The sequence below is a fragment of the Plectropomus leopardus genome, chromosome 17 (assembly GCF_008729295.1).
Source record: "Plectropomus leopardus isolate mb chromosome 17, YSFRI_Pleo_2.0, whole genome shotgun sequence".
In the NCBI taxonomy this organism is placed as follows: domain Eukaryota; kingdom Metazoa; phylum Chordata; class Actinopteri; order Perciformes; family Serranidae; genus Plectropomus; species Plectropomus leopardus.
The window spans coordinates 5,467,946-5,489,567 of record NC_056479.1 but is presented as its reverse complement, the minus strand read 5'-3'; the positions used below and the strand labels follow the sequence as shown (position 1 = coordinate 5,489,567).

The 21,622-nt window shown below is 40.3% G+C and overlaps 1 protein-coding gene across 1 annotated transcript; it reads right to left on the bottom strand.

The window, feature by feature from the left end:
* Window positions 1–5,346: 5,346 nt before the first annotated feature.
* Window positions 5,347–20,842, bottom strand: ubald2 (UBA-like domain containing 2). The gene is made up of 3 exons (XM_042504593.1): window positions 20,588–20,842; window positions 12,110–12,166; window positions 5,347–5,731 (listed from the first exon to the last, which is right to left on the bottom strand). Exons 1-3 carry the CDS (start codon window positions 20,705–20,707, stop codon window positions 5,378–5,380), a joined length of 531 nt encoding a protein of 176 aa, XP_042360527.1. The 5' UTR covers window positions 20,708–20,842; the 3' UTR covers window positions 5,347–5,377.
* Between the last annotated feature and the right edge of the window lie 780 nt (window positions 20,843–21,622).

The following is a 21,622-nucleotide window of genomic DNA, read 5'->3' as shown; positions in this document are numbered from 1 at the left end:
TGCTTCTACTCCTGTAACAGGTCTAAATATTGTCTTCAGTCATGCCTGTGGCACTTTGAAGCTCCATGATTCATTACACGCTGTCACAAAACGTTTTTAGCAGCAGCTCATCAGTCTCTTTTGCCTTCTGTCATTGAACGTAACTCTGCACTTCCTCTTTAAAGCAGTCGGGTCATGTTAGGCCTCTCGGGTCGAACACACATCCACTGATGAGAAACAGCAGCTCAGCTCCGACCACATCCTTCCTCAAACTTTCATTCTCACTTATGCAAAGACGAGTAAACTTGTAGTTTTTCTGCTTTCTCAACTGTCCCTCAGCCCTGACAGGAAAAACTACAACAAGTGTGATGAAATGTTGTCAGCAGTGAGAGACGAAGCCAAGTAGCAGATCATACCTTGTTTTATTAAACATATAAATACAAATTTCAACAGAGGAAATGAACATAAAGTACTTGAGAGAAATCTCTATAAAAGAGCCATGGATTAGAGAAAAAAAATACCGTCATCCACTTGGTGAGAGCAAAATAAAAGTTGAACAGGAGGTTAAAAAAAACACCCAGTTTGTAAAATCTTCAGGGTGGTTGGGACACATCAGCTGGATTTTACTGGATACAGATTCAAAATCTCCATAGTCACAGTACGCGTCTACATGGAGCTCCATAACGGAGCTAAGCCAGTAATCCACCCCGCAGGAAGCCTGTACAAAGACTCTCCTGTCCTCCCCCAAACCTCCCAAACATGCAACTCGTTCATTAAACACAACAGCAGACGACACGTCCCGTCACCAAAACTCATCAGTCAGGAGTTCAGCACATTTCAGACATTCAACATCCGCCTCAACTCGTCCACAAACTGTCTGATTTAAAGGAAAAATCCACCCTCGGGTCATCAAACTCCTCCATGAAAACATCTTAGCCTTGACTTTCATTCTTTTTAATGAGGCATAAAAACAGACCTGCAGACTCATTTCTGGAGTCGTGTAATCCATCACAGTGAACATAAAGTCTGCATCATTTATATTAACTTGCATCAAAGAATAGAAATATTAGACACAACATGTACATAGAGTACCAAAACTTACTGATGCATGAACCTGTAAGCAGCATGTTTACGTTGTAGCTGAATTTAAACTTTTAATATTTGAAATCTGAACTGTAGTGGAGCTGAAAAGTAGCGTAAAATAAAAATAATCAAGTACCTAAAAACTGTACATAAGCACCTTACTTTGCTGCTTTTACACAATAGTAAACTCTTTTGTATTTGTGGACAGTTTATTTTTCTGTTCACTGATATTTTACAAAACGCGATGAATTGATAATTTGAGAAATGGGCAGATTAATTGATAATGAAATAGGAATGTAACGATGCATCGATTTGGATCCATATATTGATCAGTTATCAGCAATCTAGTTTAATCAATGAAAATCGAAAACATCAATGCATACAGTCATCTCTAAGATACGCCTTTATTTTGAAATTCCCATGGTACCAGTGTGTCATCATCTCTGTCCGCGCAAACTTCCTTCCTGAACATTCAAACAGTGCCAGGCAGACAATGGGACAATGGTAGGCAGCCAAGAACAAGACGGTTAGGAAATGTACTGATATGGTCTCATATTGATCGCACGCCCCTGAATATAATCTAATCAGAATCATATCATAGCAGACTTTGTGATATCAGCAAATATTTATTGTTCAAATAACTATTACATTGCATTGTGATGAAACTTGTGACTACACCCCTATGAAGAAACTAATGTAGTCTTTTCAAATCAATCAAAACTGGAAATGCAGTCAGTCTCAATGATGCTGAAATGCTAATGTTCACTGTGATGGATTATTTTACCACAGAAAGCTCCAACAGTCTGCAAAAACCGCAACTGACAAAGAATAATGAGAAAATGTAAAACTGTCTGGGTTGCATTCAGAAAATATAAAAAAATGTAAAGTATCTATATTATTAAACCTGCAAAAACTCCTTTTAAAGAAGGAAAATTACCCAGAGAAAGGGAGGTAAACATGTCTGTATGCTGACTGGTTCCATTTAGTCAAAATATTACCCAAGAATGTGAAAGATTTACAGAAGAGAAAAAAAAAAATGAGTCCAGAGGTGTAAAACACACCACCAGCAGCTGTTATTATAGTGTTTCAGGAGGGATTTTTCCTTTACGTCACAGATCCTTTCATTCATTTCTGTATCAGGAGTTAACATATAATCTTATCATGTTTTTGGATTTGAACAGTGTATTTGAGCAATCTATTGACGGGAAAATAACAGCTTTGATCGTGAAGCCCGACCTCCCAGAGACAGACTCAAAGTGAGCCGGTGTGAAACAAATAAAAGAGGAAAATTATACAGAAACAGAGGAAACAGTTGATTGTCTGTGTGACGCCGTGAGGAACAAAAATCCGTTTTGTTTTTTTTTTCTTTCTCTCTGCATCTCGTCGCTCCCTGATTTCGACAATAACTGCTTCCTCTTTCTCGCGAAGTGACTTTTTTTCGATATCAACACTTGAAACTAATCTACTGGTGATTTTTTTTTCTGTAAGCGTGTGAACAAACAGAGTCTCTTCGAGGTTTTTTCGTGAATCCGCAAAAAGTCACTCAGGGCTCTGGGCTGAATTCAGGTGTGAGCACAGATTTCAGCCGCACGCCGAGCTCTGCTGTAAATTCTTGGGCAGCGGTTTGTACTTGTTTAAACCCTCTGATCCTGTCTGTGTCTGCAGCAGAGAATACATTCAGAGCACATGTGGGGCCTCTCCCATTCACACAGACAAGAGGTAGGAGTGGTTGAGCGTCTGAAAGGTTGTGTGGAAAATCACTGAGTTGGCCTCTAAAACCCCCCCACAGACACACAGAGACATGGCAGAGGTACCGGCAGCCCGTCAAATTAAAATGTGCGTTTTTGTGAGTTCATCAGCGTGACTGAAATCTTTTGGCTTTATTTACAAAACTGCCTCATTATCAATAAACAGAAAAAACAATCTGACGCCGACTCTTCATGAGGTTTTCTTCAGTCGGGAAAATTAAAAACTACCTTCCAACATGTTGTCTTAAGTCTCTGACCGTCAGGCTGAAATAATTCATAACAAAAACTTGCATCCTAAATGTGGCAGCTCCTCAAGTTTTCAAAATATTGCCGTTCTACTAAACTTATTGATCTGATTTATACTTTGCAATTCATCTTCATTCACCTTTTTTTGACACATTGACCAACATGTGCCTCTCGTCTATTATCGGAAACTCTTAAAGCTACAGTAGATAACTTAAAACTTTTGTTCATATTTCTTGAAACTGTCACTATTTCCTGACAGTAGTACATGAGACAGATAATCTCCTCATAGTGCTCCTTTTTGCATTTGCTAGACTTCTTAGGGTGCTGATTGGTTGTTTTTGTTTAGGTGAGGCAAAAATCCTGACTAAAAAAACAACTAATCGCAGCCCAGAGGAGTCTTGGAAATGCCATTAGGAGCACTACGAGGAGTCTGAGATTAACTGTCATGTACTACTGTCAGGATATAGTATATGATATATGACACTTTTTTCAAGTTACCTACTGTAGCTTTAACACTTCCTGCAGCTCTGAAGGGATTTACAGGATCAGTAAACACTTAATTGTCCATCTGGATGAAAAAAATATTCCGTCTGCTGCAGCATAAAGGTTTTCCAAACTTGCGTCTGTATTTTCTATCCAGGTAGTCAGAAATATGTCTTTGCTCTTCTTGTGCGACACAACAAAACATCTAAGGGACTGTAGTTTATTTATCAGAGAAGGGCAGTGGCTGGGGTGTGACTTTTGGTTTTCTCGTATCGTGACCCTGTCTGGAGCTACAAATACTTTTCCTTGAGCCTCACTGAGTGACAAATTTATGACCCCCCTTCACTACAAATCATCATATTTCACAGTTTCTGGCTGTGATAAATGGTGTGATTTGGGAGATTTTTAAAGAAAACACACCTTTAAACTCACTCTTGTTTGGGGGTTCTGAGAGTATATAAGTTTTTATTTTTATTTTAAATACGACCATTTAAAGTTAAATGTCCCTCCCCTAAGCCAATTCAAAAAAAAAGAATTCCCCTTTTTGCAGCCCTCTCCCCTTTCATAAATAACAAGCAGTCCCTAAGTTTTGTATAAAATATAAAATGAAATCAGTGTAATAAAAATTGAGAGCTGACAGTTGTGAAACCACAACTTAAACTGTCATTTGCAAAAAAATTCAGCTTTGGAAGAAGAAAAATTACATAATATCATAATTTATTCAGAATTTCCTTTTTTTAACAGCCTTTAACAGACTATGTTTCCCATAAGCCCACAGACTGTGCTGGCACATTTTCATGGGAGCTGTCTTTTTTTGTGCTCACAAAGTTTTATTTTGTTTCTAATACAAACTTTGCGGAAAAAGCTGATTTGTCTTAGAAAACAGAAAGTAAACTCCACTGACTTGTTTTTTTCAGATTACAGAAATGCTGAATTAGAAACTGCATAATCGTAACAGGAGCAAGTAAAAGAGAGGCTAAATTTCGACTCTTGTTTTTTATGTTATACAAATTGAGCGTTTAAAAGGGGACAGAGGATGACAGAATAATTAATATTCTTTCTTAATGTGCAGCAGACGAAATATTTTCTCATGCAGATGGAGGTGAATGTTTTTAAACAACCTTCGGGGATTTTCAGGGATCACCGTGTGTTTATTTCTGTGGTAAATCTGCTCTGTGACACAGATGTAATGGTAATAATGCATGATATGCACCAACTGTTGTGCCTCTGTGGTACGATGGCGTGTAACCCAGCCGGAGTCGAGTTTCAGTGCGTGGAGCCGTTCTGTGGTCGTCAGTGAAACTCTGCCTCGTGGCTCCGCATTAACACACGTCTATAATCCTGTTCACACTGTACACATGCTCCGTGCTCTCAGGCCATTTCAGCCACCTTTGTTTGTTTATCTGCTGGTTATTGCCGACTTCCTGCCAGATTATTTCTGAACCCTCTGAAAGAAGAAGAGTTTCTTTTAAAAAAAACAACAACAAAAAAGATCACATGGCTCCTATCCTCAGAGAGTGCTCTGCTGGGCTTGTTTTGCATTGACGATGAAGAGAAGTTTCTGCAGAGACTTCGCGTCTCAGTGTTATCATCGGAGAGCTTCCAGGTTCTTCCTCGGCTTGGGTGACTTTGTGATGAAGACGGCGAGGAAGAGTCTCCCGCTGAGCTCGTCTTCAGTTTAGAAAAACAAGAGAGGAAAACAGTATCTTTGTCTTTTTGCATTTCCTCTCATTCCACACGTGATCCCCTCCCCCTCCCACCCCGACACCCCCCCCCCCCCCCCTCCTGAAACAGATTCATTTGGCTACACTCGAACCGGCCTCCCTCACCGCCTCATCTCATCTCTGGCCGTGGAGCGCCGATACAACGGGGGGCTGCTGGGAGCCGCTCTGCTGAGAGACTGGGGGCCACATGGGAGTCTGTTGCATGTGGTGGTGGTAGTGGTGGTGCATGTGGTGGCCGGTGGGCGACGACGGGGGAAGCCAGGCCGGCTGGTGGCTGGGCGGCGAGGAGGCCCAGAAGGAGCCGAAACCCGACGTGGAGGAGGGGGCAGGGGGGGAGCAGGCCATGGATGCCTGTGAGGGGCCGCTGCCGGCGCTGGAACCGCACTCGGACGCCCGCAGCTTGGAGAACATGGTGATGGCGTCGGGGAAGTTGGGCGGTGTGGCGGGAGTGTTTCTGGGAGTACACATCTGTGGGACCAACACAACAGAAGGGAAGTTAACAGGAAGTAATTTAAAGCTTTTTTAAAAATCACATCGATGTTACTGAACACAGATACCTCAATCTCCTGATTAAAGGTTGACGGATTATCAGCCTGGCCGATTATCAGGGCGGATTTTTGGGATTTTGCCGAACATCTGTATCTGTGTTTTATTTAATGATCGCCAATAAAATGAATTGATGAAAAAGTCGGTATCACAATACAATACATTGTGATGTGGCAATACATGCAGAGAAAGAGTCAGCATGGGAAGAGCTTTTATTTTGTAAAACTTCAGGGAGCTATTTTTATTAATTCATTTTTTATTTATATTTTTACTTAACTATAAACAAAGTTGCAGGGAACTTGCTGTACATGATGTTGAAAGGTTCAGTTTTGACTACACATTTGTTAAAGGCATTTATATTCCAAATTTTAAATTACGAAAAAAATATTGTCATTTTTATTGTAAATGCATATTGGTTCCAAATACCGGCTATCGGTCTCTTTAACCACTAAAAATCGGTATCAGTATTGGCCCTGAAAAACCATAGCAGTGGACCCCTAATTTCAACTCCTGAGAATTCAGCTTTTATTTGCCAATTCAATGGACAGCTCCAAATACTACAATACCCATGAGCCCCAGCCACAGTTGCCATGGAGAAGAGGCCTTTGAAAGGTGTAAGTCAGAGTAGCAGCAAATCTAAAACATGTCTTTATTGAATTTGTGAACAAAACCCGTTGCTATAGTAACTGAATTCATCTGTCAGAAACAGCGTTCGTCAGAGGAGAACAATCCCTCGCTGATGCAGGCTGCTGTCAGGATTTTAGAAATACTGAGGTCACCAGTCCAAGATCAGTGTTTTATTTATTTATTTAGGAGCTGTAAATTATTTCTCTAGTTATTATTTCTCAAATTCTATTTCGCAAGATAAAACCGTCATAAACTCTGTTTCAGAGCAGGGAACAGAATTCCTGTTGAGAAATCCTGTGAACAGCGTTTCCCCACCAGGTTTGTGTAAAACGCCTGCATTTGATGAATTCTGATGAAACTGTTTCTTGTGGATATTGCATCAGATATGTAGTTTTCCTGATATTTTTAGTCTTTTCTTATATGCAGTTCTCTGTCTGTAATACATATTTTTTTTATTTTATAAGTAATACATGCCAGTGCAAGCGAACATTTTGCAGATCTATTTCCAAACAGGTGCGTAGGAGAGAGAGGGAAGAATTACTAAGATAATTTTAGTAACTGGACATTCATCAGGCAAAAATCATATATACTTAAATATATTATTATCAAATAATAATTATTTTCAATAATAATTATTTTCAAAATCAGTATTTCTCCTTTATCTTTGTGGTTGTTTTTTTTTTTAAAGTTTATATCTTAAATAGTATTATAAACATTAAAAATAATGATTTAATTTACTTTACTTCTTACACCCCTTAAAATCAAGAAGACCATGTGACCCCCAATGAGGCTTAGGTGATCCACAGTGGGGGTCAGGACCCACAGATTGGAAACCAATGCTTTAAAGGATTTTCATACTGAAAATCCTTCATAACACATCTGTTGAACTAAATCTCCAAAAATATGTTAGTTTGGTGTTATTCTTCTGTGACTTCAGACTGTATTTTAATTAGATAAATATCTAATAGTATGCATTGAGCAGTGTGATATATTTTGCCAAATGAAAACAAGGTTTTAAACATGTCCCGGTATGAATACAAAACTCCTATTTTATTTATTGATTTCTTTTTTTTTTGTTGCACATCAAGTCTAAACACGTTGTAATCGGCTTTAGAAGAAGCACCATGTGAACGTTTTTGACAGCGGGACCGAAAACTCACAGATCTCCTCCACAGATCCAACTGTGGACAGTTGTGATCTGTGTGTGACACGCTGCTAAATGCCAAACGTCCTCAGTGAGAACATCAATTAAAGTGCAATTTACATACGCACGCACACACACACACACACACACACACACACACACACACACACACAGATCAGGTAGCAGACAGAAATAGAGGAGGGGTCCTCTCAGCTGTGCAGCAGGAGGGAGGGCGCTATATTTAGAGCAAACACACTCAGTTATGTGTAAACAAACACACACACACACACACACACACACACACACACACACACACACACACACACACACACACACACACTCAACTGTTTACCTCCTACACCACTCTATGAGACACTTTGTTTTGCTGCTTTAAGCGTAATAACTGAATTTCATGCTGCTAACACAAGACACTCTCTCCACCAGCCTCCATCACCCAAAGTGTCATTTTTATATTCAAGCTGTTTTTGTCTCAGTGCACTTTACAGATGTTTATGTTGTTTTTTCATGTTTTATTTGAAAGTTTTTGAAGTTATTAATCTTTTCTATCCATCTGAACTTGCAGCGATGCTTCAGTTTCCTGTGAGATTAACTAAGTTTATCTCAAGTTGCTGGTTTACCGAAAAAACCGAACAGTTTTATCTTTAGAAGAGCACTGATAGTTTGACAAGAGTTTAGAGTTTGAATATTATGAAGTAAGTGCTTGATTTCTGCCAGGTGGAAAAGCCTTTGGAGCATCGTTTAACTGGTAACTCCTCAGGATGAAGCAGTGTGTAGCAGTGATTGTAACAGGTTTAATTAAAAAACTCAAATTTAATTATTCATTTCCTGTGTGCCAAGAAGGGTATTTTACTAGGAAAAAAGCAATTATTAGATAAAAGGAAAAAAAAATAATTCTGTGTAAAAGAGATGTTTATTTTTTCATTATTGTGTGTTTTTTTTTTTTAAATTATCATCCTTAATAACCATAAAAATAGGATTTATTGGATTTCTATGCAGGTGTATCTAAAAAACAAGTTTTGCATAAAGGCACATTTTTGGGGCTCAAATTAACAAAGCAGATTAAGATTATTTTAAATCAGTTTGGGGCTTGATGAGAAGTTTTGGTGCAGCTGAATTTCTACATGTGGTGAAACTGTTGACATTTTGCACCAATACACCATGATATAATATTACTGAACATGGCAGATGTTCAGTGTTTCCTCTGAAATGTTATCAAAACAGAAAACCACAAATCAAACTAATAATTAGCTCATGTTCTGGTCAGAGATGCATAGAGATCCAAAATCCTGTCCCAGGTCTCCTTGCTAATCAGCAGTTATTGGGTGCACCTGTGATGTTCTCCTGAGTTGCAGTTATCAGCCGGCTGGGAGGTTTTATAGGGAGGTTGGCTTTTCTCAGTTGGTTGTTTGTCTCCAGAGAGTCAACACCTTCAGTTGGCTTTCTGTATTTTTTGTTTTGAGAGGACATCTGAGTTGAATTTGTTTGAAGTGTGATTCTTCTTTGGCCATTCATTTTGTTTCTATCATATTCAGTGACTCGCACTTTACTTTTGTTTTGGGACCAATTCTTTCATTTGTCTATCATTTTGATAGAATCTGTGACTGTGGGGACTTTAATTCCAACGCCACCTTTTAGAAACCAGAGGGCCCAAATTTGCTTTCACTCTCTTGCAAATGTACAGCAAAGCGTGACCCATGTCCTTCAGGTTTTGTTGTCTGGGGAAACACAGTCATGTGTGAAATATGATCAACATGTCTCAGTAGATGTGTTTTCCCACAGACTGCTGACGCGCTCCGTCAGTAAAATGTCATCAGTCAAACTGAATCACAACATGTGAGTGACAGCATCTGGATCTGACGTTATTGTAAACAAACTGTCTGCTACATGAACACACAACAGAACATGTGACTCATTGCTTTGAGGATGAAATATTAACAGAAACATTCCTGCGCGGCTCCTCGGGGAGCGCCGGTGTTCAGGCTGCAACTCTGTGTACATTAGAAACAAAAACACCTTTGATGACACTGTCACGCCACACACACACACACGCACGCACACACACAGGTTACACAATGGTATTCCTTCTGCACACGAGCCTCATGCGTGACCAACATGCCACAGAACAAGTTTTTTATCAAGCCGATGACCTTCAGAGCCTGAACTCACAGCAAAAGTTCCCCTTTTCTCTACAGGGCTGTTTTTTTTTAAGTTTTTATCATCTGTGTAATATTCACCACCACAGTTTTGTCTTCACATCTGCTGTTTTTATTGTGACTGGATGTGTTTGATGTCTCAGATGTGTTATAAATAAAGCAGCTTGACTCAGTCTGATCTCATCCACCAACAGTCGTTTTTAGGAAACAGTTCATCGACAGTTAGCGATCAGACAATAAGCTCTGTTTGTTCGGAGCCTCCTCTCTGTCTTCTCCTTCTCCTCTGTGTCTGACAGAGTCGACAACTTGTCGACAGCAGATGGAGTTAATCTTTCATTAAAGTATAATCATTGCTGCAACACTAACTTCTTTCCCGTCCATGCTCACGGCCCTCAGGGCATCGTGGAGCCATGTTGGGACAGCTTGAGCGTAGGAGGAGGAGGAGGAGGAGGAGCTCGCAGTTGATGCTCACCATGAGCTGCTTTACTCCTTCTCTCAGGCCTCTACAGCTGTACAGCTTTGTACAACTCCACACACACGCACGCACGCACGCACGCACACGCACACACACACACACACACACACACACACACACACACACACACACACACACACACACACACACACACACACACACACACACACACACACACACACACACACACACACACACACACACACACACACCGAGCCTCGGGCGAGATGATGTCACCGTACTGCACCCAAAATAATAACAAACTCCAGCCGCTGCCTCTCTCACACACACACACACTTCCTCCTTCTTCACCCTCTCAAGCTACAACATGCTCCGCCCAGAGCGACCAACAGGCACGTACACCAACAGCAGAGAGGAGGAGGAAGAGGAGGAGGAGGAGGAGGAGGGAAGGAAAACAGACTGAAAACAAAACACGGCTGCAGATGTCGGCATGCTCTTCCTGCATGATCTGAATCGGACAAACCCCGAGAGAGAAGATTCAGACCTGCACACAGTTAAGAAACAGGGTTGCATAAGCAGCACGGGGCCAAGTACGCAGTGACGCAAGTCTGCGCAGCCACAGAAGAATTATTTCATTCATTCAGACCCACTTTTGTCCAATGAATCCTCTTTGTAAGCCCATAATTATTGCATTTGAAGGCTGCAATTAAAGATTAAACAGCTATTATGGCTGCAGACACACACACACCCTTCCTTACAGCAGAGAGGCTGTTTTAATATAACTGTGATCAGAGCGTGACACACCCTCCATGATGTGTTTCAGCCCAAATTAAGTGAGATCAGAGTTTCCTGCCCAAAAGCTAAATGACTATGAACTGAAGTTTTATAATCTGGATGAGAAATTTAACCCCAAAAGACAGAAACGTTCAGAAGAACCAAAGTTTGTCCCAGTCCAAAGCTGCCTTCACATTTTAAACATTAAAATCAGGATTCGTACACATTATTACCTAGAGATTTCCATGACTTTTTAAGGCAAATTTAAAGACCATACATTCTCTGAAACAAACATTGTTTCTTTCTTATTATTATCTATCATTTTTTCAAAATACATATTATTTAAAAAAAAAAAAAAAAATCAAAACATATATGCATATATTTTTTTAAGCACGCTTTTTATTTTGGCCGTAGGTGAGCGGCACACAAATTTATATCGCTTTATTTTGTGTTTTTTTTTTTTTTTTACTCCCAATTTAAAAAAAATGGCATCCTGCAGGTTTTGATGGCATGTATTCTTTAAAAGAGATTTTTAAAGAAAACAAACTACACCATTTGTCTCAGCCGGAAACTGCAAAAACAACAAAAATATCAATCCATGAACAATCTTTGAACACGTGTTATTATACAGGTTTGCAAAACAAAAGTCCAAGACTTTTAGAGTATATATAATTTCCCCAAACTTTCCCAGGCCCGGAAATTGCTATTTGCAAATTGCACAACTTTTCCAGGTTTTTCCATGACTGTGTAAACTGTGGAATGTGTTTGCTTGGGTTTTGTGGGTAGTTCAGAGGGCCTGGGAATTCAGAGCACTCAACAGAAACAGATCGACTCGCACCGTCAGCTCAGCAGCTAAAGAGCAAAAAGTAGAGCAGGTGAGTTTAGCGCTTTATAACCTGCTCTAATAAAACATCTCTTTATGTTTTTAGGAGCAGTGTTGTAAAATCTTTCACTGATCTGTGTTCGCTCGCTCTGACTGCGGGGAGTGTTGCTGTGTGTGTACAGCCCAGCTGTGTGTCTGCAGCCAGCGGGTCAGTGGGTTCATCCACTCCACCGTCCAGTAACAGCCAGTCAGCCTCCGTTTAGACGCACATGCCTTTTTTTAAAAAAAAAAAATGTCTTCAAGAGGAAACAAATGGACTTACCATCTGGTGATGGTGACTGGGGATGTTAGCCTCCTGGAAGAAGGAGCTTAAGGCCGTCTGCAGAGGGAGGGAGGGGGAGAGAGGAGGAGAGAGGGGAGAGAGAGGGAGAGAGGGGGAGAGAGAGGGGAGAGAGGGGAGAGAGAGAGGGGAGAGAGGAGAGAGAGAGAGAGAGGGGGAGAGAGGGGAGAGAGAGGGAGAGAGAGCGAGAGAGAGGGAGAGAGAGAGAGGGGGAGAGAGAGAGCGAGAGAGAGGGGGAGAGAGGGGGAGAGAGAGAGAGGGGGAGAGAGAGAGGGGGGAGAGAGAGGGAGAGAGAGAGGGAGAGAGGAGAGAGAGGGGGGAGAGAGGGGAGAGAGAGGGGGAGAGAGGGAGAGAGAGAGGGGGAGAGAGGGAGAGAGGGAGAGGGGGAGAGAGGAGAGAGAGAGGGGAGAGAGAGAGAGAGAGAGAGAGGGGAGAGATGAGGAAGAGAGAGGGGGAGAGGGGGAGAGAGGGAGAGAGGAGAGCGAGAGAGGGGGAGGAGAGGGAGAGAGGGGGAGAGAGAGGGGAGAGGGGGAGAGAGGGGAGAGAGAGAAAGAGAGAAAGAGAGAAGAGAAAAAGAGAAAGAGAAAGAGAGAGAGGGGAGGCAGAGAGAGATGTAAGGGAGGACAGACAGAGAGAATTGTGTTATCAGCACTTTTATTTCATAAAAACAACCACATGTTGAAGTGCAGAAACATTTGCCTTCTTTCCTCTTCCAACAGTCAGTGACCCCCCCACACCCCTCTCCCCCCTCTCTCAACAGCCTCCCCCCCCCCCCTCCCTCCCCCCCCCCCCCTCCCTCCCCCCCCCCACCCCCCCCCTCACTCCCCCCCCCCCCCCCCCCCCACCCCCCTCCCTCCCCTCCCCCTCTCTCCCACTCTCACCTCCCTCTCCTCCTCTCTCCTCCCTCTCTCCCTCCTCCCCTCCCCTCTCTCCTCCTCTCTCCCTCTCTCTCTCTCTCCTCTCCTCTCCTCTCTCCCACCCCTCTCTCCTCCTCTCTCCCCCGCCTTTATCAGCTCGCGGGTCAGTTAACACAACTGGTGACGTGAGCTCAGGGTTAAAAGCATTATCTCCACGCTGGGATCTGAAACAGGGTTTGCAGAGCAGAGCCAGGCGTTCACAGATTAGCTTCGAGCTAACTGACTCGCTGACATACAGAGTGAAACTTCACAGGAAGCCAAATGACACCAAAACTTCCTCCAAATTTGCTAATGTTACAACAACAAAGCTGAGCTAAAATGATTCATCAACAGCTGTAACTTATTTCCTAATAATCGAGAGAAGGGGTCGACAGATTATCGGCCTGGCTGATTATTGGGGCCAATATCTGCATCTGCATTTTACTTTAATGAATGAAAAAAACAAAACAAGCAAATAACAGGAAAATAATTACCAACAACTTCCATTATTGGTTAACTGTTTTGGTAACTTTTCAAACAAATGTCACAAAAAAAAAACATTTGCAGCTTCTTACTCTTCTGTGATCGCAAACCAAACGAAAGCTTATGAAATATTTATAACTTTTGCTGATGTTTTTTGCTCATCTTTGGTATTTTTTGGAGTAAGTTGAACATTTTGGACTTTTAAAAACGTCTCCTTGGGACTCTGAAAATCTAAAATGAAAATTTTCAATTCAATCAATTAATAGAGAAAATACTTGGTTATTTATAAAAAAATAAAAAAAATTGTTGCAGCCGTACAACAGCAGGTCTCCAGCTGGAGTCGGAGGAGTCGGCTGGCTGGAAAACAGCTATAAAACATAAACAGCTGCTTTCATGGCTGCTCCCCTGCACAAACAAGGAAATGAGTTGGCTTCTTGTATTGTTCCTCTTTGTTGTGAACACAGAACAAACACACACTTCATGACCTCGGAGAAAGAGAAACAAGCAGCTGATAACAGAGGGAAGACATTCCTGTGGATGTGACTGCAGCCTGATTCATGTGAATGCTGGGAAACACTGAGGGTGAAGTCAGAAGATAATCAGTGTGGGAAGTGAACCAACAACTTTGAAAAAACGATGTTGGTTTCACACTGCATTATAAAAGTTCTCCAAAATTACTTTCTCATACGTAGATGCCGTTCCCTCAACCGCACCATGTTTTCACCCTTTGAAATCGGAGTATAATGGCCTTTTTTTATTTTTCAAAAACATGGAAAAACGTTGAGAAACTTTAAAAAATGTGCAAAATAAGTGAAAGGTAACAAAAAAAAAAAAGACAAAAAAAACAAACAAAGAACTGACCTGAAAAAAACACAAATAAGAATAATAATTATTATTCTGTAAAATAATTTTAAGTATAGATTTTTAGAAAACCAACCAATTTGCTCAGGGTGAGAGCGTCACAACCCAGCACAAGAAAAGTGACGTCAATCCAGGTTTGAAAGGGTTAAACGGGAGAGCGAGTAGCAGACGGGCAGTGTGAGCTTGCTTTGCTGCTCGGCGTAGCCTCCATTTCCCTTCACTGGAGGCCTCTTCCTCACCAACACTTGAGTGAATGCAGTGGTTTCTCCCCCCGCAGCCTCCCCCGTCCTCCTCCCCTCCTCCCCTCCTCCCACAGTCTGGTTGTTTGACAACAGCAGCGGCGGTGCAGGAATGTCTGCCGTACAACGTGACACACATCTCAAAGCGTCAAAGCGCTTTGCTGCTTTTGTATAAAAAGGCCACAGAGTCCACGCGGCTCTTTGTCTCGTCTCGGTTTATTTCTCAGGACCCCGTTCGGTCGCTAATGTCACACTGTCCATTCACATTTCCTGCTGCTGTAAACAAACACTGAGGGGGAGGTTCACACGGAGGAGCGCAGTGATACTGACCTGCAGCTGAACACCGGCGTTCACCCCAAAGCTGCGGCACTGGAGAGTTTATGTCCTCAGAGCAGAAACGTTCATGTAATACAGGTGGATATATTTAGGTGGAAAAATTTCACTTTAAATTCAGTATGTTGTTACTTAAAATGGGGACAAAATCAAAAAAGCTTTTTTAAGGCTTTTAGATCATGTCCCGTGTCAGATTAAAATCTAACCATGTTTTCATCCTATAAAAAAATATGACGAGTTGGATGTCATATTTTAAACAACATGGATTAAAAAGTTGAAAATGTGCTGGGATTAAAAAAAAAACATGTAGGGCTGTGCAATATATTAATATCAGAACCATATCGGGATATGACACTGATGTCATTTTTTATAAACTTACCAGACTGTTCTAGCTGTTCTGTTATTTGCATTACTGATTACTGATGATTTGTCATCAAAAATCTCACAGTGTAAATATTTAGCAAGGGCACCAATAGTCAACCGTACCATAATCACTGAAGTATATGGTCAAAAATATACTTGATACTTATTTTCTCCATATTGCTCAGCCGTAAGTACATGTACTTATTGTTATTATGATAACAGGTTATTATTTGGGGCATAAAAAAAGGGACATAATGCTGAAATCAATTATTTATGTCACAGCTTTCACAGCATTTAGCAACAATACGGTCCTTTTGTACAGGACTACAGGAGCTTTTTAAGTAAAAGTCAAATTTATACAATGTTAACCTGCAGAAACCTCAGAAGTATTATTTTTTGAAACATACCGCATAGTGTCTATCTAATGCTTGTGGTAGAGCTGTTAGCATCGCTGCAGCTCCGGCTGAGGACAGAAGCTGCCTTCAGCCTCGGCTCACAGCCAGAATCAGAACAGTGCGAGTAATCAGGCCGCTGCTGTCACACTGACGGAAACAATGGTCTGTTTACTACGTTCTCACACTGACGGAGAGGAGCCAAACACAAACACCACCTTGTATTCTCCAGTCTCACACACATGCATATCAGCGCTGAATCCATCAGCCCAATAACAGATACTTCATCTTTCAAGTCACTTATCAAGAAAAAAACACGCCAAATATCTGCCATGTTCCGGCTTCTCCTGCATGCAGATGCTTTCTTTTGTTTTATATCGTTGCAAATTGAAAATTTTGAGATGTGACTTTAAATCCTTGGAAACTGCAATTTAATATTTTTCATTATGTTCCAAACAAACTGGATCATTGAGAATGCATCTGCATATTAATCAACACTGAAAATAATTTGTTTGCTTTTTTTTACATTTAGCAGACTACACGGGCACCTTTTAATTAAAAAAAAAAAAACATTTTGCAAAAATGGTAAAAGCACAGAAAAATATCTCCTCATTCGGATGAGGAGGAAGCATACTGATGATATTTATTTCCACATGTGAGCTATACTTTTGATCTTTAATGATTGCCTTTTATTTGTTTTTATTTTTAAAATAAAAAGCAGCTTTGTATTCCAATTAACCCTTTTCTTTTCTTTTGCTCTAGAATGGCAAATTGTAAACATATGGTTCAGAAACAGGCAGATTTTAGTTTGGGTTTAAAGTTTTATTGTCAGAGAATGTGGGAAATTTTCCATTATTATTCCCTAGACTCCAAAAGGGCATCTTTAAATAGTTTGTTTTGTCCAATCAACAGTCCAAAATACAAAGATACGAAGGAAAGAAGCTGTGTCTTTCTTTGAAAAATGGATGAAATTATTAACAAAAAAGTTGTGGATAAATTGTTTCAGCTCCATAGTTGACTTTCTCTGAAGCACTTTATGTTGTTTGCTCGTTCAATGGGATTACTTCTGCCATAAAGAATTAGTAATAAATCCGTTTAAATCAAGTCCATGTTAGTCATAAGGCTTATAAATGACTAAACATAAGCCTACAATATGACAAACCATCAATCAGTACAGAATGTGACACACACTGTCCTCACAGCCTCGCTTTGGAGGTCAAATGTCACATTAGATGCTGATGCAGAAGGATGTCTTTTTAAAAAAAAGTCTGATCAGACTACATGTGTTTCCCGGCCGTGCTGTCGTCAGTCAGCTGTTTGTCTCACAGGACTCTGCAGTGTTGTGCTGTCCTGGTAACATGAAGGTTAGTCACTGCAGCAGCAGAACAATGGTCTCTGAACACTGACCGACAGTCACCTACCAAACATGTTCTCAGCTTTCACTTAAACATTCAAATGTTCAGCCTCTCTGTTGCCATCACTGAGACGATTAATCAGTTCTCAGAACAGCTGCAGATTGATTTTCTGTAGACTTATCGATTATTGATCATTTAGTATCGACTTGTACCAGCTAATTATCAAAACCAAAATAAACCAATAGCCTGACTCGCTGCTGCTCTGAGTACCACTGACACCACTGAGCTCCTGAGTAAGTTAAGACAATCACAGCAAACACCTGAGAGGAGCTGAGCCTCCTCCTGCTCCTCCTCCTCCTCCTCCACCGATCGCTCGGCCCCAACAGATGAACAGATGGAGGTGTGGTCTGAGCACAACCATCTGGAGGCTCAGCAGTCAGACATGCTTCAGGTGTCTGTCAGCTGTTCAACAGGCCTGATATACTGTATCTGACACTCTATCTGCCCGAGGGCTTCACACACACGCACGCGCGCACACGCACGCACGCGCGCACACACACACACACAGAGTGGTGTTTGCATTCATATCCAAGTCAGCTGACAGGAACAGAAGGGTTAAGAGTAATGACTGCAGGGCTGCAACTAATGTTATTTACATTTTATATTAATCTAACAATTGTGATATTGATTAAACAACTGAAACCAGTGCAAACTGGCTTGAAGAGGGCAATGCACAATGGAAGAAGAGATGACTCCAAAAGTTAGCAAGAAACTAGTATAAAGTACAAGAAAAGTATCTAAAAATTATCTAAATAAATAAATAAGTAATAATAATGAAGTAAAAAAAATGAAAATGACCTGGAAAAGTGTTAAGAAATTATAATAAATTTGTAACATAATGATAAATATGGAATTTTGATAATTCTATTTTCCTTGCTTTTTTCTTTTTTCCCTAGTCCTTTACACCTAGTTTATTTTTTTAAAATAATATTCTATAAGATGAAAGAAATGACCCAAAAGTTAAGAATAAGAAATAAGGATAAGAGAATAAGAAATTAATTAACAATTAGTGTACAGAGATAAATAAATAAATAAAGAAATGACCTGAAAAAGTGCTTAAAAATTATAATAAATTTTCAACATAATGTTAAATGTGTAATTGTGATTATTATATTTCCCTAGCTTTTTAAAAATGTTCCCCCTATTTTTTTTCCAAAGACTTCACCTGAAAGGTGAATCGGATCAAGCGCTCCCGCCTGGGAAAGACCCGCCTCCTCAGGTGGAATCACTTGAGCCTAATCAGAGGCATTAAATACTGCCTCCCTGCTTTTGTTCTGGCTTCTTCACCTCAGCCACGCTGTAAGTTCCTCCTGTAAGTTGAACTCCTCATGTGATATGTGTTTTACTTTGTTTACTTTACAATGCACACTATTTCTGGAAATCTCTGGTGTGGAAATAGAAAAATATGCCACAACACAGTTTCCCAGAGGAGTTAAAACATCTTATTTTGTCTGGCCAAGAATCCAAAACCCAAACAGTCAGTTTATAAACCCTAACATGGAGGAGGAGCTGGAAGCAGAGACTTAACTAATCGACTAATCAGTTCAGCTTTTAATAAGCGTTCATAGCGCAGGAAGGCTTGAGAACAGCTGGAAGGATAATGCATCTTAATCAGTCTATATATAGGCCAAACTGAACAAGACTAGGATCAATGTCAGACCACTTAACGTAGCTCTCAGTACAGCCAGTCTGAACTCTCTAACCTATGTGCTCCAGTGATGAAAGTAGTACTCAGCCCCTTGACTGCAGTAATACAACACTGTGAAAATACTCCACTACAAGTAAAACTCCTGCATTTAAAATCTTAAGTTAATATATGTATTTGCATCAAAATATAATGTGTAGTACAATTTTCCCTGTCAGTGATGTATTCGGATGAATATTTCTGCTTCATTAATGTGTATGTTACATTTTAATGCTGTAGATGTTTAAGGCTGTGCTTATCATTTAGCTCCTTTACATACTGCTGGATAGTTCAATCTACAGCAATGCATCATTTTCTATAAGATCATATGCTTGGGGCGTGGCTATCCTGTGGGAACCACGAATCCCTAGAAAGTCAATTTTTCATGGTGTTGTAGCATTAAATGCAAATATTTATAGGTCCCATATTGTAAAAAAAAGTCACATTTCCATGTCTTTTTTTAGTGTAAAGCAGGTGTAGGTATGTATAATTTAGGGGTCAATCAATATTGGGTTTTCAGGGCCAATATCGATTATTAGTAGTGAAAGAGACTGATGACCAATATTTGGAACCCATATGCATTTACAATAAAAATGTATGTTTTTCTGTCAGCATTTAGAATTTAGAATACAACAAACTCAAACACAAAACTTCAGACAAATGAAAATTTAAATTAAAAATGATTAAACAAAAATAGCTCAAAAAGTTCCTCCCATGCTGACACATTCTCTGCACTGTTTCATTTTATTTGCAATCATGAAAATAAAACAAAGATACAGATAATGAGAAAAATACCAAATATTGGCCCTGATAATCTGCCTGGCCGATGACCTGCTGAGCCCTAATATAAATACTGTTAAAGTATCCAAACGTACACAGCACATACACAGAAAATGTGACTGTAAACAAGCCATCAAGATTTCTGCCAAGTTGTGATATCACAACTATAATATATAAAAGTAGAAACTGCAACTACAGTACTGTTAGTCATTCCCTGTCTGTAATGATTTTTTAAAGATTAAAGCATGTAAACATGTTCTTGTAGATACCCAAAATACAGGTATGAACTTGAAGATTAGCTTTCTGTGGGACCTTTAAATAAAGTACCTCAAATTTGTACTTAAGAGCAGTGTTTGAGTATTTTCCTCAACTGATCTTCTATTGTAAAAGGACCAAAAGTACAATCATTCAGCACAATGTTGTGCTGACTCCTCTGACCCATTTAATAAACATAAAAAGAGGAAATGTGATTAAGAGATTGTTTGAATCCGTTTAGCAGGGAGGGTTCAGTTTATCATCCTGTGAGATTTGATCTGAACAAACAAGCCAAACCTGTAGTTTATGATCACTGAGTAATGGATGAGAACATGCTATCAGACAGGCCTTGTTGTCTGACAAGATGGCATCAGTGATTTGAGCTCTCCACGTTATCATAAACCCTTTTTATTTTCAATGACAGCCATTAAACCATAAAACAATAGCCGATCTGGGGCGATCATAATGTTTGATAAAGGCAGCTAGCAGTTAGGCTAACAACAATTAGCTTGGCAATGACACGGTGGATTCCTGACGAGAATGTAAACAAAAAACGGCGAGGAGGCTACCACCACGTCCTCAGTGCTGCTAGCTTAGCTGATGTTAGCTCCAGGAGCGCGTGGTCGTCAAGCAGGACTCAAACTACTTTAAATACACAGCACGAGGCTTTCATTAAAATGTGTGGACAGCTCAGATGCAGCTTGGAGATTAAATGAACAGTCAGCATTAAAGACATGACTAAACAGCGTCCGGTCTCACCTCAAACTGCCAGTGGGCCGCTTGTAGGAGCTGCTTCGCCTGATCGGCGGCGCATCCAGCCGTCAAAACAAACTGGTTGATCATGACTTGATGTCTGAGTTCGTCCATATTCACCGACATGACGGCTTTCCCCGCAACGCGCAGTTGCCTTACAGTCCAAAACAATACTAAACAAGTAAAATCTTCACTCGGATCGACACCTCTGAACCCTTTAGACCCGCGGTCCTCCCTGTCTGCCTGTCTGTCTCCCACCGCCGAGTCTCCGCAGCCTCCAGCAGCAACAACAATATTTTCATGTCATCACCAACAACAAAGAGGAGCGAGCTCCTGATTGGACGGCTCCTAACCGAGAACAGCGCTGATTGGCTGAAGCGTTTAAACTTACCGGTGCGCTTGTTTTGTGTCTCCTGTACACCACCGGCGAGTGGATTTGAGCAGAGTAACAGTCAGTAATAACCTAATAACTTCTCCGCCTCTGTGGTTTTCTGTCGGTTTGTCCACATGAGTTTATTCATGTCCTCGACACTGACGTCAATCGTTTGATTGGATATCGGGCGTGAATCTATAGTTCTGATTGGCTGTTTCTTTAGGCAGGTGTATAAAGTACACGCACACATAAACATAGCAAATGTTTTTGTTTACTCATACTTTTATGTATACTTTTTACGTTACTTTTTACAGGTCCCATTGATAGGGATTATTACGTTTTATATTTTACCATACCTTACTATTACTATCACGTACTATGTAACATAATAATAATAATAATAATAGGATATCGGGATAATAATAATAATAGCCAAATAATAATGCATTTTATAATATGCTTTACACTATATTACTACTATGCTATTTTTCTATGGCATTTTGCATTTAAAATTCATGTTATATTGCGAAAGGCGCATAACTATTGTTATTATCATTATTGTTATTAATATTATTAGTATTAATATTAGTATTAGTATTGTTGTTGTTAGTATTACATAGCACATTATACTATATCTTATATAATATATTCCACCTGATACAATATCT